General features: G+C 34.8%; 1 protein-coding gene across 1 annotated transcript; it reads right to left on the reverse strand.

The window, feature by feature from the left end:
- LOC109841097 (probable protein phosphatase 2C 15) lies at positions 850–11,038 on the reverse strand. The gene is made up of 8 exons (XM_020409967.1): positions 10,838–11,038; positions 9,870–10,041; positions 9,613–9,766; positions 9,466–9,529; positions 8,758–8,865; positions 8,537–8,662; positions 8,134–8,366; positions 850–1,324 (listed from the first exon to the last, which is right to left on the reverse strand). The coding sequence occupies exons 1-8, from the start codon at positions 11,036–11,038 to the stop codon at positions 1,102–1,104; spliced, it is 1,281 nt and encodes a 426-aa protein (XP_020265556.1). The 3' UTR covers positions 850–1,101.

A 19,409-nucleotide genomic window follows, 5' to 3' on the forward strand; every position in this document is an offset into this window, starting at 1 on the left:
CAGACCCCTTTAGAGTTTTATTTTTCAAAATCGACCGGTTTTTTTTATTTATTTATCAAAACCGACCCGATTTTGTGATTAGCAGCCTAATCACCATCCTAAATAGTCGGGGTTGCCAACCCCGACTATTTAGGAGGGTATTAAACCCTAATTAGAGGCCTTAAACACTAAAAATTAAGGTCCTAAATAGTCGGGGTTGCCAACCCCGATTATTTAGGAAGGTGATTAGCCGGTTAATCACAAAATCGGGTCGGTTTTGATAAATAAAAAAAAATATTCGAATTTTAATATTCGTTTAAGTGTATATAGAGAGCGGGCAACTTGGCTAGTCTTCATCAGAATTTTAATATTCGTCAGAAAATACAGAGGACGCTTGACGATGATGCCAGGAGAATTGCTTTTCCTAGATCAGTACCTCTAGGCTCTAGCTCAGTTCTTATTCCCTTATGAACTTACAAAAGAATGTCTCGGCGACATGAGATCGGCTGAAAGGAACAAAGAAAAGAGGCACCAATCAAGATTTAGATTGAAGAAAGTACCGATACGAGGATGCTTCAAGCGCCTTCGTCTACTTTACTTAACGTCTTGAGCATTTCATCATGATGTTCTCACCTATTTCATGATCATTTCATACAAGCAGTGCCCTGATCAAATTCTCCGTATGCTACACGGGCAATATGAGATGCAATGATTCAGTGCATACAAATCGGATAGAACATGAGAACAGTCAGTAAATAATGAAGCATCAAACATGAGCATTTGCAAACTCCACAAAAGATGATTACTTGCTTCAGTCAATACGAGGAGCGTGTTGTCATCTTTAACCAACATAATTACTTACACAAAGACTTGACAACAAGTACACCGATCCAATACATAAAAAAGAATCAATTTCAAATATCATAAACTATCAATCGCCACTAGTTTAACGTGCATATTACATACAGGAACCCTCATCTTTCCAGGAATCAAATAATCAGGCAGCCCAAAAAAATGGCTATAAATATGAAATTTAATCAGAAAAGCTAAGAACTAAGAATAGAGGAGATTAGACAGACGGTCGACGGGAAAAAAAATCAAAGGGGAGGAGAGAGAAGATTGCTATAGCCCTTTAAAACCACTCGGGCGTTTGCCTTCCATGGCGTCCTTTTTGTTACGGCAAGATGCACAGAGGAAAGGACCCTCCCATGGTTTGGAGCTTGTAGAGAAAATAGAGCCTGCGTGAACTGATATGCCTTCACTTGGGGCGAGGTCCATTTGGCATATTGCACACATAAATAGACCGGCTGACGTATGCACAGATGACGATGACTCGTTTCCTAACCTGAGAATTCAACATTGAAATAAGAAATAGAAGAATGTTACAATTTGTAAACAGGTCATGTAATACAAGCAAGCAAGATTAAATATTAATAATGAGGCCAATTTTGGTACTAAATATCATATGCTAACTATAAATCAGTGCATTAGATCAAAGTTCTAGATTCAGTTTCCGTTTCATTGTATATAAAGATGTAGACATAGTGTCCACGACCACTGAATATGGGGGTCATATTTGGTATTTTACATGTGCAGTGCCTGAGAAGCATATAATATAAACACGTAAGCTGAGCGTTTAATCAGGAGAAAATAAACTTACTGCAGTAATATGAAGTCAAATGTTCAAAGCAAAAAACAAATGCAGTAACATGAAGTCAAATGTTCAAAGCGAAATTAAATTTATACTCATAATCAAGATAAAAACTTCTTAAACGTGATAGCTTACGTTTCGCTTTTGGTTTTCCTTTGGTTTTCTTATAGGTTTCAGTAGGTCTCGCTCAGTTAAGATAAATTTTCACTTAAACTGGGGAAAACTAGTATAGAACCAGATCTAAACCAACAGATACAAATGCATATCAGCCAAAAACCATATGCTAGTTTCTGACCAGTTCTCACCCAAACCAAAATGAAACAGGGACGAAACCTTTGCATGATTAAGACAATAAAGTCATACCAAAGAAAGGAGATACAGTAAATGTTGAAACATTGGAGAAGCATTATGATCCAGGAGGCAGACAAATTGCGCTATTAGGTGTGATGTGCATGAGGCTGCATATGTATAAATTATCATGTTTGTGTGTCCTTAAAACCTAGCTTAAAATAAGTGCGGACATTGTTGCAAAATCCTTTTCCAAGTTTTATTGGCAAGTATTTGCACATGGAACAGTTTGCAAGTTGTCTGACAAAGCTCAATGATACCCAGACTTTTAACTGAGAAAAGTAAATTAGCAAAACATATTTTGGTCTTTCCTATATATGTGAGAAGACATCTCATCCCAACCTCTAATAAGAGAATAACAAGATTTCCTGACAAGTCCCCACTAAATAGAAGCAAAAAAGGGTACTTGACAGAGTTTTCAATGTCTTACTCCATAGATTCGAAGGAACAAGAGAACAATAGCCTGACAAATATTTGGTTCGATCCGATTGATGTCTTACTCCATAGATTCGAAGGAACAAGAGAACAATAGCCTGACAAATATTTGGTTCGATCCGATTCGAGTGCGAATTCAGGTGCCAAATCAAATAGAACCAGCCATTGATTTGTTAATTGATAAGGTAAATACCCAGTCCATTCAATGCTAGGCATAATGAGTATAAGGGACTCAAAAGAACCTCTTTTCGTCCTATGAACTTTAAGGTGTATGAAGTCTCATATTTGACTCTTACAGCCGAGCGATAGAGACTCCATTTAACTTAGGCTAATCTAGGCCGGAGGCAGACCTAAGTCAAGGCAATCCTTAACTTAGGCTAATCTAGGCCGGAGGCAGACCTAAGTCAAGGCAATCCTTCTTTGAAACACTTTGGTATTTTCAGTCGGTGAAAGCTAGCTATCTAGCAAGTCATTGCTCTTTCAGGCTCCAATTAGCCTGTTTCACTGGAAACTTATTCGTTAGTTAAAGGGTCAGGAAGAGTTTCAAAGAGTTATATGAATTTGTATGATGTGATTTTAAGTTAATGAAACACAATGATCAGAGTCAATTTATAATTGTTGCATTTGAGAACTAGTCTCAGTTCCTGCCAAGCTATAGAAACCTTTTTATCAAATAAACTTAGTTTTATTATGTTACTAACAATCAGAGCTAACTGAAAACAAAGCCAAGCCTGGGACGTGCACATTCAGATTTCATAATGATGAAAGTGTGGTGTCCAATAATTCCGGTCATTATAAACCTCCAAAATGTATGACAACTCAAATGTCAAACTTTAGCTCCCATTATGGTAGTGGAGGCTTCGGAGCCAAATATTACATTTTCAATATTTAAATAGCCAGACCCTTTGCAATCAATTTAAAAGTAACAGGATTACACCTTGGGACTGGGGGAAAGGCTAGGAAGCTCCAATTGCATCTGTCATGGTTTGCACCATGTCAAAGCATGGACCTAATTATGGAAAGTATGGTTAGAAAGAACTTTTGATAGCTATTTCATCATGAAAGTGCGACAAAATCCGAAACCGCGGGCCTGTAGTCAGATTCAGTTGTATGTGCATGTTCATGAGTTTATCATAATTAAAAGAGATGTACAATCTGGAGGCTAAGAAATCCCAATGACGACTAGAGTTGTGTTGCACATGATTTCTAGACACCTATCTTGCAAGCCAATTTCCATTAATTCACCCTAGAATTCGCTTCCTTTGGAAAAACTTGCTCATAGACTTCACCTTGATGACTTAGGTCATTAGGATTCACAGAATGCCTAATTTTAGAGAATACAACACGGATTAAGTTGATATGCTCACAATGTAAGAGGAATATCATTACCCAAAAAATCACATTAAAGAAGGAATAAATGTTAATCAATAAATGTTCATGAGTTTATCATAATTAAAAGAGATGTACAATCTGGAGGCTAAGAAATCCCAATGATGACTAGAGTTGTGTTGCACATGATTTCTAGACACCTATCTTGCAAGCCAATTTCCATTAATTCACCCTAGAATTCGCTTCCTTTGGAAAAACTTGCTCATAGACTTCACCTTGATGACTTAGGTCATTAGGATTCACAGAATGCCTAATTTTAGAGAATACAACACGGATTAAGTTGATATGCTCACAATGTAAGAGGAATATCATTACCCAAAAAATCACATTAAAGAAGGAATAAATGTTAATCAACAAACCATGTCAATGACAAAATATTATTAGAAACGAGTGTTAGGGATAAAAGCATTAAGTTCTGCGCCAAATTATTTTTTCAAACTTCAAAAAAACAAGTGCCCTATTCTAGTGGGACTGAAGTTGGATGTGAAGCTCATGCACATTCATGGTTCATCTAGTTTATGTACAGGATATGAGAAATGTGAACCAAGCCAGAGTTTAGAAGGTGAAGATAGTTCAGAGACGGGAATCAGTAGAAAGCTCTCAGCCATGGTCGACGACCTTTTAAATAAGGTTTAAGGGTGAAACAGCAGGGCACTTAAGTGTCTGGGGGAAATGGGCGGCCTACTGTTGTTAAATTGTTTGAAAAAGAAAAATTGCCCAAAAAAGAGCCCGTGGTCTTGCACGGCATTCTCTAATCATACTCCCTTTAAAAGTACGAGTTCAGGAAAATCTTTCTATGGTCAATATTACCCTTAACTTTTTTTTAAATATTACATTGTTATCCTAATCCATTCTAATTATCTTATCTTTTTTGAATTGATAATTAAATTATTTATCCTATTCATAATGAGACTTAACATGTTATTGGATAAATGAGATACGTTTGATATAATTCAAATCCTTTACTTATTTCAGTTCGTAGAAAATCTAAAAGACATATGCTATCCAGCACCTAAAAAATTTTGGACTTTGAAAAAATATCCTCCAAATTTTTTAAATTTTAAAAACACCCCTACAAATTTAAAATTTTTTTAAAACATCTTAAAAATTATAAATTTTGCTTATTTTAATTTAGTGAGAAATCTGAAAAACATATGCTAGCTAGAATCTGAAAGTTTTTTGTCTTTGGAGAAAATATCTTGTAAGTTTTGAAAATTATAAAAACACTCCTAAAAATTCAAAATTTATAGAAAACACCTTGAAAATTTCAAACTTATAAACACACTAAAAACTACAAATAACACGAACAATCCCAAAATTTTATGGAATTTGTAATAAACACTTTGAACTTTTTACAAATTGTAAAATAAAACCCTAAAAATTATAAAATTTACAAAAATCTTGATAATTTCCAACCTAACAGTTCATTAAAAATATAGGAATTACAAATACCCCTACATAATTTATATAATTTATAGTAAACAATTCTTAAAGTTTTAAACTTTATAAACAAACCCTTAAAATTCAAATTTTACAAAAAACACCCTGAGAATTTCAAACTCATTATTAAATTGAAAATATAGGAATTATAAATTGTCTATAACTAATTTACAATCTGTAGAAAAGGTCTATAAGTTTAAAGAATTACAAAAACCCCTAAAATTCATAATTTACAAAAAAACACCATGAGAAATTCTAACCTATAGACACTAAAATGAATATACAAAACTACTAACAACCCTTAAAAATTTAAAATTTTACAAAAAATATCATACTCTCTTTAAAACTATAGGTTTAGGAAAACTTTTTCATGGTCAATATTACCATAATTTTTTTTGGAAAAGAACACAACTAATTAAAAATTAATTAAATTTAAAATTTATAAAAAAACACTCTTAAAGTTTAGTACATAGTAAAATAACCTTTCAAAGTTTAAAAAATTTTAATGATTTTTTATAATTCCTTGATTTTAATGTAATGTTTAATAATTTTGTGTATTTGCAAATTATAAAATTTTAGAGTTTTTTAAAACTTATAAGGGTGTTTCTTTTTTACTTTTCTAAATTTTTATTGTATTTGCAGTGTAATGCATAGATACGTCAATTGATGATGATATTGATTAGTAAGTCGTTCTTAAGATGTATTAGGCTATAGTTAAGTGTGCACGTTACTATTCCTAGGCAGTATAGTTTATATATGCAAAAAAAATTATACAATCTATATAGTTGTTAAAAGGATTTTGACTTTAATGTATTATTTTTTATAAATTATATTTAATATGAACCCACCATATAATTTTGATTGTGATCATCATAATTTTAATATGTTTCATTGATTGACTATATAGGTATATAGGCCATAGATTACTTTCCTTTCTCACATAAACTAATATTTGGTGCTTAATAATTTAAATTATTATTTTTAAATTTAATATAAAGAGAAGTTCTAATAACATTTATTTATTTACCTACAGGATAATACAATCTCAATTCCTATTTTTTCTTGAGATTTATTCCATAATTATGGGCATCAAATTAGTAACTAAATTAATAATTATTTATGCTTAAATTAGGATGATTGTAGTTGGTCACTCACTATGAAATTTTCATGAAGATATATACCTTATTTTCTATAGCTATCTGCACTGCCCATGTATATTTTATAAATTAATTGTTAATTTAACATATTAAATTACTTTTCCTTTATATCTCCTTTGACTTTTGAATTGTGTAATTACTATATCACCATCCTAGCGTAGAAAGGACCTCACTCTAAATGGTTTCAAGCCAATGTTTAAGTTGAACTGAAATATATACTATTGTCACTATGTGTATATATTTTTAAAAAAAATCATATCAATATTTTTTAAGCATAAGAGAATATTCTAATCTCTGATATTATAAAAACTAAATATAGCCAATTGAGTGATTCGCAAAAGAGAACTTACATCAGAAAAGCGTGAATAATAAGATAAAGATGATAGGTAATGACATCGTCAACAATACTACCAATAGCAAACTACAATGTAAAGTTAATCTATTTTGTGAAGCCAAACTACTGGCTATAAGCATCAATGTTTCCACATTTATACTTTATAATTTATTAAAAAATCATATAATCTTATATAATAAAATCGATTTAATACTGAATAGTAATATCGTTGTAATAATATCGTTTCTAGGGAAAATTCTTCATGAACCAGTATCTTATATAATAAAATCAATGTTTCCAAATTCTTGTGTCTTTTATAGAGTCAAAAATTTTGAATACGAGCCTCCAATATTTTGCTCACAATAGCAAAATCCACTTAGCAGATGTGGATATTCCAGATGAGTTATATGTTTCATATACAATACAATTCCCTAGGCAAGTGAGTTATAATAACATTTTTAATTCACATTGTTTAGGCCAAGATTTGATAAGCACCTTGCATCAAAGAATTTTTTTTTGTATTTAGAGCACATGATGAAATATATCATAATCTCGCTATTCTAATTTCGCAAGAAAATAATTTTTCGTACTTTCATACTTCTATAATATGGAGAATGAGCTATAAAATAGAATGAGAATAGTAGATAATATAAATATGAGTGAAACCATAACTAAAAGTTAATGTGAATATGAATCAAACCACAAGTAAAAGTTTAATGGACATATTATAAGTAAATTCATATGCAAAATTCCTTTGCGATTTAAATGATTACCCAACTTTTGAAGACTTCAAGATACTAATAAATAGAGATGTTGTACTAGATTAATGTGTTTATAACTCACAAATAGTAGACCATGTGGTCACAGTCTGGGTTAAAAGAAACAATGACAATATTTCACTTGAGAGAGATTATTAGGTTGATGGATCAATCCCAAAAAACTTTATTTTTTTATTTTTATTCTATTTTTATCAATTTAAATAATAATAAAATCCAACCACGTGCATTGCACGTGCATCTCAACTATTAATAAATAATAATATGAGCAGAGACATTGCAATTTTCAACTATGCAACAGTTCAAAAGCATAGTTCACAAATCTAGCTCATTTTCAGGTTTACAGGAAGTAAAACATTTTTGTACAACATATAGCTATAATATTGAGAGGGAGGGAGGGAGGGAGGGAGAGGAAGCACGCAGACAAACATCCTATAGGCAAACTGACGTTCAGCTAGAATGAATAATTTTAACCATCCAAAACTTTAAATTTGTAAAACAAAATAAAGGATCTATCATATGGATAAGAAAATAGATGAACTTGCGAAGACTGTAAATTTTTCCATGCAAAACATTTTTCCATCTCGAGATTAGTAAATAATGCATTCATCTACAAGTATTTACCTTTCTGAAAGCATTGCAGAACCTTCTTCAAATATCTCTTCGACTATACCCACAGAAGAGAGTTTCTTTGTCAGTTTACTTGCAGAATCTCTTGATCGTCTCCTGAAGAATGACTTAAATTTGCTCATCTTTTTTGGTGACGATGGAGGCGTGACCACCAAATTATCAGGTGGGATTACATCAACAACAATGCAAGTTGTATCATCTTTCAGTCCCCTTGTCCTCAATGCTTCCTAAATTGAAATTTATAAGCTTACGTGAGTTGCTGACCATAAATGAGTCAGGTTATCCATATTGCATAAAATCAAAACTGACGAGTGCTCTAGAAATGTTGTAATCAAAAGATTGCTTACAAGTAACAATAACTGAAAACTGATATAAGACTAGGGCTAGTATTAATCACCTTTACAACTTGAACAGCTGCAAGCTCTGCAGGTAAACCCCGGCAAGACTTTGCAGCCATCTCAGAGGGTAAGGCATCCCAGATACCATCTGAAGCAATTATTAGCCTTCCGCCAGCACTGGATAGCTGGCAGTACAATGAATACTGTTAGGACAAAGGAAGAAGAGAAGAAAGAGAAGTACAGATTCTGGATTTATATAAGAAAATAGGGACCAGAATACCTTCACTTGCTTGACATAAGGTACTGGAACTATAAATTCCCCAACATCCATATCTCCAATTGACCTTGACAAGCATAGGCCCCCAGGCCAACAACGAAGGGGGCCAATCTGTAAAATTACACAACACATTGAAGAAACTAAAATAAGAAATCATGAGTTAATGCATATCTTTCCCCTTGTTGTATAAGAAAACAGAACCTTTTATTATTTGATTGCCAGAAGAATAAAGAATGTGAGGATGACTTCAAACACGCTGACTGTTACTCTATTAAGTTTACAAGCCATTTGTTTGTTTTCAAATAGACCAAGCTACGGGAAGCTTGCCTTCCCTCTCAATAGCAAGACATCATGTTTTAGTTTTCCTAGAAGAATAAAGAATGTGAGGATGACTTCAAACACGCTGACTGTTACTCTATTAAGCTTACAAGCCATTTGTTTGTTTTCAAATAGACCAAGCTACTTGAAGTCCCGTGAAGTTTTGTTATGTAAAAAACTTCACGGGAGTTCAACTCCCATGAAGTTTGGGAACTTTTTCGCCAAAACCGACCCAGTTTCAGCCCTGAGGCTGAAACTAGGTCGGTTTTGGTAATTAAAGTTGAAACATGTCGTTTTTTAAAAATAAGTTTCAAAAAGGGTTTGTTTTGAAAATTTGTCCTTTAGTTTTCCTATGACAATTTTCTTAACAGATCAAATAGAAGAAAAACTCACCTCAGCACCACCTACAATACTAAGTCTCCCCACCTCACCTCCGCTAGCTTTCACACGTTCTCTCCTGTTCATAACATAACATGAATTCAGTTGAATTAAGATGATGAAGTGAAACTAACACAAAGAAACTCCAACAAGGAAACTCACTCCTCAGCATTCTCTTCTAGCCTATGATCAACGGTCAAGAGTGAAACAACTCCACCCTGAGAATCAAGAATGCAACGAGAGTCGCCAACAGAGGCAACAGTGATAGTCCATCCATCAACTATCACAAATGTCGCTGTGGTACCAGAAGTTTCTCCTGCAAGCATTGTCAAACACCCAATTGTATTTCATTTACAAAAAATAATACAAGTACTAAAGCTTGAATGATTGAGACTAGGAAGCAAAGGGTGGAAAGATACCTCTGCTCTGGAATTCTTTGTCAGTCTTCACAAAACCAGCAACTAAGGCACGAGGAAGGGCTTGAAGCCATTCATCTCTGCTAATTCCGCGAGGTATGGCACCCAATACATGGCTTAACAAATTTTCCCGAGTAAATATAGCTGCAGCATTTCCATTGTGTCCGTCAAAGACCTGAAATTTTTTGCTTCGGCGCGTGATTATCTTCAAATAGACCGTTCATAAATATCATATTGTTGCCTTCTTCTTTTTATTACAAACTTCATATAAAAAACACCTGTGTTTCATTAAATTCATCAACTGCGGTATGGAGGAGCCAAGGAGATAAAACATGAACCAAACTAGTGAAAAGAAGTGATCACAACTTCGAACTCAACCATTGGTTCTTATTACGACCTAGTTGCAAATACTATATGTCTTACTCTGAAACATAAAAGACTAAAACTTTTGAGAACAAAAAGTAATTGGTCATATTACTTCATTGCAATTAGAAAGATCTGACTGGTATTTCATTGAGAACAAGCGTTTAACACAATACCGTGCACCCTGTTCTTCCTTCCTCAGATCAGAAATGCAGCAACATAAAAATAGAGGGTATATTAATATTAGAACCATGCTATCTGCTACTCTTTATTTCATTTAAGATACTACAAAGATCTAAATACATAGCAATCAGTCAAAACTGTCAGCTTGTAAGCCCTAATTACATCTCAAACTTCTTTCTTGGTACTGAAAACTTCCAAAAGCTGAGCGTCTGAGCAAATATCTCTTAACTGATCATAAGTTCTGAGTATCACTAAAAAAAATTCTCATTTTTTTGGCTGAAAACTCCTAAAATCATCTAAAATTACAAGCCAGAAAAGCTATAAGTATTGAAAATTGCAACTGCTTCAAACTTTAACGATGAACTTGAAGAGATCTAGAGATCTAATTGCATTCAATAATACACAAAAAAAAAACTTTCTCTTACCGCGAAAACGGAGAAGGTGGAATTAGGGTTTCCATGAACTCGCTGGCAGTCCGTCTTCACGAGGAAATAGTCCTCCCCTTTTCTAGACTGAGCAGCGGATCCAAACCTAACGCAGGGCCTCTCGATCTTTTCGCCCTTCAGCTCCTTGCTGATGAGCGCCGCCAGCGGGACCAGCTCCCGGTGTCGGCACCGCCGCGCCATTTTAGCCCTCGGATCTCGATCGCCGCCTCAAGATTCACGCTCGATGATCTCTCCTCCGCCGTCGATTCATGGAAGAGAGCTCAGATCTAGAGATAGAAGAAGCAGACGAAGATAATGGAACGAGGCGAACGCGGAATTAGTTGTTGGCTGATAATTTACTCGGAAAGCTCTCTTTCTGTCATTAGCTAAATAATCTTAACTGAACTTCTATAATTGATAAGTACCAGAATTTAGTGGTTAAATAGTAATTTAATAAAAAAATCAGATTTTTAATGTTCAAAGATTCCCGAAAACAGCACTAAATACTAAATAGGACCTTTTAGTACTGGTGCCCCTGAATCTTTCATAATTTTAAATTAGCCCTTAAATCTTTGTAATTGGTTTCCTCCCAACTATCAAAGTTATCCGAAATTAGTTTCGTATTAGTGTTTTCCTCTAGTTTATATTAATCCAACAAAATAGATTCTCCTTATATCCATGCGAAAAAGTTCAAGCTTGACGGTATATTTTCTAATTCCTACGGTTTTTCACTCTAGAGATTTAAGGTAATATATTAGCGATTTCAATGATCGTGAGGAACTACTCTATAAAAAAAAAATATTTAAAGAGCCAATATATTAAAAAAAATGTGGATACCCCGGTTCCCATTATAAATAAATCCACAGCCGGAAAAAAATCAACTTTGAAAATTAAGAAAGTATTATCATTATTCAATAATAATTAGTAATAAGAACATAGAAAAACCCAGTTGATGACGCATTACTTATTCTTTGCTGTGGGAAACGGACTGGAAATTTCGCGGTCGGTGGCGGTGCTCTTTTAGAAGATTTTGAGGGGTTAAGATTAAGAACGAACGGCTTAAATAGTTATAGAGCGCTGTACTTAGCTGTCTTTAATTATAAATTATAAATAATTAAAGGTTAGGAGTTTGTGTTCTCATTTCTAAGCGGTCATATTTATAGCCTGCCGTTTGATCTGGACCGTTCGTTTTGGTGGTGCAGTTGACCGAGAACGGGTGTGAATGGATGAGGTGGGGTGATATTGGGTCGGGTAACTTGCGGTTTAGATTTGCCTAATCCTTTCAGAACTGGGCCATTCGCCTTGCATCATCCGCATGGGTATTTTTTGGGTTAATGTCAGAAAATCCCTTGAACTTCGGGGGTCTTGTAGACAACGCCCTAAAATTGTTTTTCCCGGAAAAGACTAGGCCTTCGCAGTTCGCACGTAACCCCTAAACTTCTGCTGCTGCACTAAGGGGCTGTTTGGTGGTTGTTAGTAAAGTTGTGTATTTATGATACAACTTGGAAAGTTGTTGTCCACCTCATCAATTTCATTTTTAGGGGCTGTTTGGATGCCTTTAGGAAACTAGAGTATTTATGACACAAAATAGAAAGTGGTTATCCACCTCATCACTTTCCATTCGAGTGTTTACATTGTTTGATTAGAAATCTTTGTGAATCCTAAAATAATAGTATTATATTGTTTGGATAGTATAATGTAAGGGGCTGTTTGGTTGTTGTTGGTAAAATTGTGTATTTATGACACAACTTGGAAAGTTGTTGTCCACCTCATCAATTTCACTTGTATACTTTTCTTTGTTTGTTTTTTATTCCATTGGAATCATAAATTGCTTGTTTGGTTTGCAAATGTAACTTTAATTGTTTGTTTGGAAAGTGTAAAAAGTGGTCCCTACTCAAATGATCATATTGGTTGGAATTATTTTTTATTATTTTTTCTGACTTCAATGTCAGCTTTCTCCTAAAAGCATGTCTTTTTTTTTTATGAAATCACTTTACAAGCCACATCAGCATATGAAACCACTTTACATTATTTTCACAACTACAAACAAACAATTGAAAGTAATGAAAGCTGACATTGGGACCCACTTTTTAACACTTTCTATCCTTTTACATGGTAAAAACATACAACCAAACAGCCCCTAAACTAGAGTATTTATGACACAAAATGGAAAGTAGTTATCCACATCACCACTTTCCTATAAGGTTTGACTTTATTATTATTATTTGGACACATTTATGATATTGTGTCAGCTTTCCAACAAAATCACTCCTAATTTTGGTGATTTTGCTTTCGGTGACACCTCATCAAAAGGTGTAAGCTTTTCATGTAAAAGATAATTTAAACAAACAATGTAAAGTGATGAAAGCTGACATTAGGACCCATTTTTTTACACTTTACATCCTTTTACATGGTAAAAACATACAACCAAACAGCCCCTTATTCTTTTCTTTGTTTGTTTTTAATTCCATTTGAATCATAAATTGCTTGTTTGGTTTGCAAATGTAACTTTAATTGTTTGTTTGGAAAGTGTAAAAAGTTGTCCCTATTCAAATGATCATATTGGTTGGAATTATTTTTTATTATTGTTCTTGACTTCAATGTCAGCTTTCTCCTAAAATCATGTCTTTTTTTATGAAATCACTTTACAAACCACATCAGCGTATGAAATCACTTTACACTATTTTCACAACTACAAACAAATAATTGAAAGTAATGAAAGCTGACATTCAGACCCACTTTTTTACACTTTACATCCTTTTACATGGTAAAAACATACAACCAAACATCCCCTAAACGCCTCGGACATTTTTTTTTCATTTTATTAACATCCCGAAGTAATCATGTCAAATCTAATGGGCCACATGCAAATTACGTGATTGAAAAATAAAAAATACTCCTAAACATTGAAAAATCACCATCTTATCCTTTTTGTTTTTGTTTTCATTAGTCTTGATGGTTGAAAGGCATTTCCCTCTTTTTGGTCACGTGGTGAGCATGTAACATGCTAAACTTTTACAGTGTGACTACATTTTGCATAGGTGGAAATAAAATCTACTCTTCTTCTACACGGTAAAAAGGAGAATAAAAAAATCACTGTTTTTTATGTAGCATGAACAGTAAATCAAATATGTCCTCATGCGTTTGGAGTACTGTTCTTGCTAGTACTGTTCTTGCTACAGTAAAAATACTATAGCATAACATAAAGCAGTATTAGCATTTGGATCTTTCTTTAAATATAGATATAATTTATAAATAAAATGTATTAAAACTTAGATCATTTTTTAAATATAAAGGAGTAAATATGAATTCTACATCAAATGTATTAAAACTTACATCATTCTTTAAGTATAGAAAAGCGGATATGATTTTTAATTTTAAGCATGTAATAATCAAATCAAATGCATCAAAACTCAGAGGAAAACAAATTTAAAATGCAGTGCTTAAAAAAATAGGGAGCTGTGTTTCGCACGGGGTGCACACTAGTGTTAATGCAATTTGCAAAGCCCATAATTGGGCGGCAACATATCAATCCAAGTTATTTTTTGTCTGATCTTGTTATATCATATTACAACGATACGTGGCAGCTCCTTAATTTCTTCTATTTGCTCGAAAAGTATCTCAACACGTTACTGTTAGAAGATATAGGAGGACACGTGTCCGTGCAAAAATGTAAACTAGAACGGTTATTTGCCATGCAACCTCACCATACGCTTTCCTAGATGACCTTTTGTCGGACTTATTTCTCTTATCGTCTGAAGTGCAATCCCTTAAGCTCTTGACCGAAACAAGCACGCCTTTCTCGTCCTCACCTCTATGAGAAAGAGTTCGATCCAAAACGCGAAACGTGCATTAGGGGCTGTTTGTTTCATTTCCCCCAGAATCCAAAACCCACTTTCCTTCACTTTTTCACTTTCCCCCACTTTTCAAAACCCACTTTCCTTCACTTTCTCCATTTTCCTCCAATAATATTGTGACAACTCATCCCATCACATCCCCACTTTCCTTCACTTTCTCCATTTTCCTCCAATAATATTGTGACAACTCATCCCATCACATCTCATTTTATACTTTTAAAAATAAACAAAACACAAGAAATGAGTCACATCAATCAACTCACCTAACTCACTTTCCCTCATTTTTCTTCATTTTCTATCACCTTTAAAAATTACTCACATCATCCAATAATATGGTGACAACTCATCACATCTCATTAAATTTTTCTTCCATCCCTATTCACCAAAAAAATGAGGAAATTGATTTTCCTAAGTATGTGTCACATCATCCAATAATATAATGACAACTCATCTCATCTCATCTATTTTCCCCCACTTTTAAGAATGAACCATGTTAGATCTACATCATAAAACTTGAGATCTAAAACCATATACCCATGATTGATTCAAAGAGATTAACAATAATCAAAAGAGCGGAAGCTTATACCTGAATCATTGCTTGATCTTGATTTTGGGTTTTGGATCTTCTAACCTTAGGGTTTCCTCTAAAACCGAATTTCTCTCTTAGATGGGGGTGAAGAGAATTAGAGAATGCAGTAACCCTAGATTAGGGACCATAACCCCTTATTTATAGATGTTGTACTTTTGTAATTTAGCCCCTCAATAAATCACAATTACAACCTGGTATCTGCACATATAACCCCATGATTATATTTAAATACCCATTAACCCAACTTAATTGATCACTTTAGTGGGTTATCCTGAAAGATAGCAATACACATTGATTAATCATATGTGCCCACAAATAGATTTATTAGATTAAATCCAACAATCTCCCACTTGGGCACCATATGATTCCTTAAATTGTGTATAACCTTATGAGCTCAAAAATTGCTATCACTGAAAAGGTATTTCCGAACAATCTCGTCCATTGACTATATCAATATAGGATCAAAGCGGCCTTCGTCACATTTATCGTGACTCGACCCATCAATGGTCACATATACCAATACAATCAAATGACATAGATCAATCATGGATGTGCAGCATGAAAATTACATGCAATGTGATCAGTACATGTCTATTTTCAACTGGTCCTCCTTAGTGAGGTCAAAACCAAACATAATGTAACTGTCACGCCCCGTTTCCCAAAATATTCAGGAAACGGGATGTGAACAAGTCCGCAACGTATTAGGTTGAGAAGAAATATACACCATTATAATTCTTTCTTTTTCTTTTCTTCTCAATCTAATACGCTAAGCGTCAAATACGTAAATCTCAATCACAGGTCCCCGATCACAATAGCAAGAATAGAAAGACAATCCAGAATAAGAAATAATCATCCCAGACATAAAAAATATGGGTCAAACATGCCCTTATTACAAAACAGGTCCAGACAGGAATAAAATACATAGTCCATAATAAAAGAAAATACTGCCAAAATACGAAAATCCGACATTAACTAAAGAATAAAAAGATAACGAGTTCTAATGTTCATTAGCTACTATAGAGGAAAACACATCTAGACTTCGGTTTGTTCTTCAACTCCATCGGCAGGATACTCCGGCTCGGCATACACTGGCTCTGCATCAACATCTAGCTGGACCTGTCCGTCTCCTAAGTCTGACGCACACCAGAAAAACAGGTGTACGTCAGGGTGCATGGCACTCGGCAAGATCTCACATGAACAAATAAAACGGTCTAACGACCCATACTATAATGATAGGAATACTAACAGGAAAGACAATAATACATGCAACTGGTAATCGAATAGTAACATACAGCTATGTGAGTACGATAACTGGGTCAAATACTAACCAACCTAACACTCAATGGTCCACATCTCACACAGAGCCAACGCTCCTGTCATCGGATAACTGACTGTTCACAAATCCCCTACGCGCATCCAATGCCGCTACACGAATCGGTCAGAGGACTACACGTAATCCGATTTCGGCCTGGTCCGAACTCAAGCAGAACTCGGGTGACTACACGAATTCACTGACTAAAGTGACTACACGAATTCACTTTAGCCCAACAAACCAACCCCAGTGACTACACGAATTCACTGGTGCGAGCCTGGAAGATACATCAACAATCTTATCCGATCACATGAACACTGACTTCCCCATCCCAACTCTCTTGTATTTTCTAAGTTAACCATAATCTCATTGAAACTCGGGTTCACCGCCTAAACTCACACATGTCACTAAGTCTGTTCATGACGCACAATGCTACTAAGTCATGAACCACTAGGGTTCTCAACACATCAACAGATCATAAATATAATAAGGCATATTAAACATGATTAAGCAGTTTTATGAAGCAGAAATAAGAACTGTAATGAACATGAAATGCTTAAACAAATTACAGCATGAAAGTAAAACATGAGGGAGCTTCATTATTATCTTACTACTGGAATGTCCGAACTTCTCATACAAAATATCTGTACTTACGTATTCTTTAATATAATAATACGGTAAATAGAAAACTAGAAACCGATGTCGTTTTGCACATGAAATGTCGTGCTCTACGACAATCAGTCGTACTCTCATAAATAATAATATTCTTTTCCCAAAATTATTCTTTAAAACTATTTCTCATAATAATTAACTTAAAATACAAAAATATATATACATAAAATTGTTAATTCCTTTCTACATGAACAATAATATTTTCCTATTTTATAAATTACCTTAATTAATTACTTTTCGATAAAAATTACGTAAATTCAAATTTTAACACATAACTTATCATTTCATGTCCGAAAATAGTTATATATAAATATACAAAATTATTAATGTCTCGTAAAATCTATTTACAACACATATACTCATCATTTCATGCACGTTAAATTCTCCGACATAATTACCACAAAATATCTCCATATTACCCCTAAAATATTATCTAATACTATTTATCCACATTCCACGTCAAATATTCACAATATGCACATTACCGATATTATCAAATCTAATTAAATTACTTAATCAATAATAATTGTAAAACGGGAAAATACGAAGATGCGAGATCTTGCCTACGGGACGGTGCGGATCTGTCGAGCGGCTGCCGGCGAGGAGGAGGCGTTCGACGGCGTCGTCGGGGCTGCTCGGGGTGGCGCTGTGGCTGACGGACAGAGGAGGGCGGCGTCGTCGGCGATCTTGGAGGCGGAGACGAGCGCGGGTCTGGGCTGGGAGTGGTCGGAGCTCGGGTGCAGGCGGCGGGTTTCGACGGAGAAGAGCGGCGGAGAGGGGGTTCAGGCGAACGGCGGCGAGCGGGGGTGGTTGTCGTGGTGTTTTTGGTGCTGGGGGCGGTGAGGTCGGGTTGGGGAAGAAGATTGGAGGATGGAGTTTTTGAGATCTGAGGGAGAGAGAGATGGTTTAATATTATATGTATATTTTGATAGGGTTGATAGGGGGTGTACGGGAGAGTTAAGGAATGTTTATTTTATGGAAGGGGAGAGAGAAATATGGGAGTAAAATGGGAAGGTGTATAAGAGTTGATTAGGAATTGATTTGGGGGGAATTAGGAAAGAATTCAAATTCAAATGAGAAAAAAATAAGAGAGGGAAAATTCGAAAATTCCACATAATATTCTGAATTATATTAATAATTAATAATCAACCAAAAATCTTTTTATTAATATTCATATACTAATGTACTATACTCAAGTTTACATTAATAATAACAAGGTCATTAATAATATCAATCACCAAATGATAAAAAAAACACTAAACCGTAATTTAATATTTAGCAGAATTAAAAATATAAGATTATATATTTTATTATTTATTTATTTTGAAAACTCAGAAAATTCCAGAAATTAGGAAAAGTATTAATAAAATATAATATAATATTTTAAATACTAGAAAAATTTATTTAAATACGTAACAAAATTCACGGTTGTTACATCCTACCCCCCTTAAAACAAATTCCGTCCTCGGAATTAAATTTCTCTCTTCGGTCCAGAATCGCCACAGGCTGCTTCTCGAAAGACAAATCAGGTCGCACCTCAATCTCCGAGAAATCTATGACATGACTCGAATCTCCGACATATCTCCGCAACTGAGAAACGTGGAATACGTCATGCACTCCAGCCAGGGCGGGTGGTAATGCAAGTCGGTACGCCACTTCTCCAACTCTCTCTAATACGTCGAAAGGTCCCACATATCGCGGACTCAACTTCCCACGCCTTCCAAAGCGAATGGTGCCTCGGTTGGGGGAAATCTTCAGGAATACATGATCTCCTGGCTGAAACTCCAAATGCCGGCGCTTCGCGTCTGCCCAATGCTTGAATCTGTCCTGTGCTATACGAAGTCGCTCCCGAATGATCCTGACTGCATCCACTGATCTCTCAATCAACTCTGGCCCCAAAATCTCTCGCTCACCAACATCATCCCAACTCAAAGGAGAGCGGCACTTCCTCCCATACAGTGCTGCAAAAGGGGCCATCCCAATGCTTGCCTGGAAGCTGTTGTTGTATGCAAACTCCACCAAATGTAGATGATCCTCCCATGATCCTTGAAAGTCAAGCAAACAGGCTCTAAGCATATCCTCCAAAATCTGAATTGTCCTCTCTGAGACACTTCCTGCCATATAGTGCTGCAAAAGGGGCCA

This window comes from Asparagus officinalis, chromosome 1, assembly GCF_001876935.1.
Source record: "Asparagus officinalis chromosome 1, Aspof.V1, whole genome shotgun sequence".
Lineage (NCBI taxonomy): Eukaryota > Viridiplantae > Streptophyta > Magnoliopsida > Asparagales > Asparagaceae > Asparagus > Asparagus officinalis.

What these genes read in the sequence shown, in the direction of transcription:
- LOC109841097 (XM_020409967.1), bottom strand. Translation starts at nt 11,038, where the DNA reads ATGGCGCGGCGGTGCCGACACCGGGAGCTGGTCCCGCTGGCGGCGCTC. An exon ending in CTAGAAGAGAATGCTGAGGA is followed by an intron (nt 9,530 to 9,612) that starts GTGAGTTTCCTT and finishes TGTTATGAACAG; the next exon opens with GAGAGAACGTGTGAAAGCTA. An exon ending in GTATTGTAGGTGGTGCTGAG is followed by an intron (nt 8,866 to 9,465) that starts GTGAGTTTTTCT and finishes GTAATTTTACAG; the next exon opens with ATTGGCCCCCTTCGTTGTTG.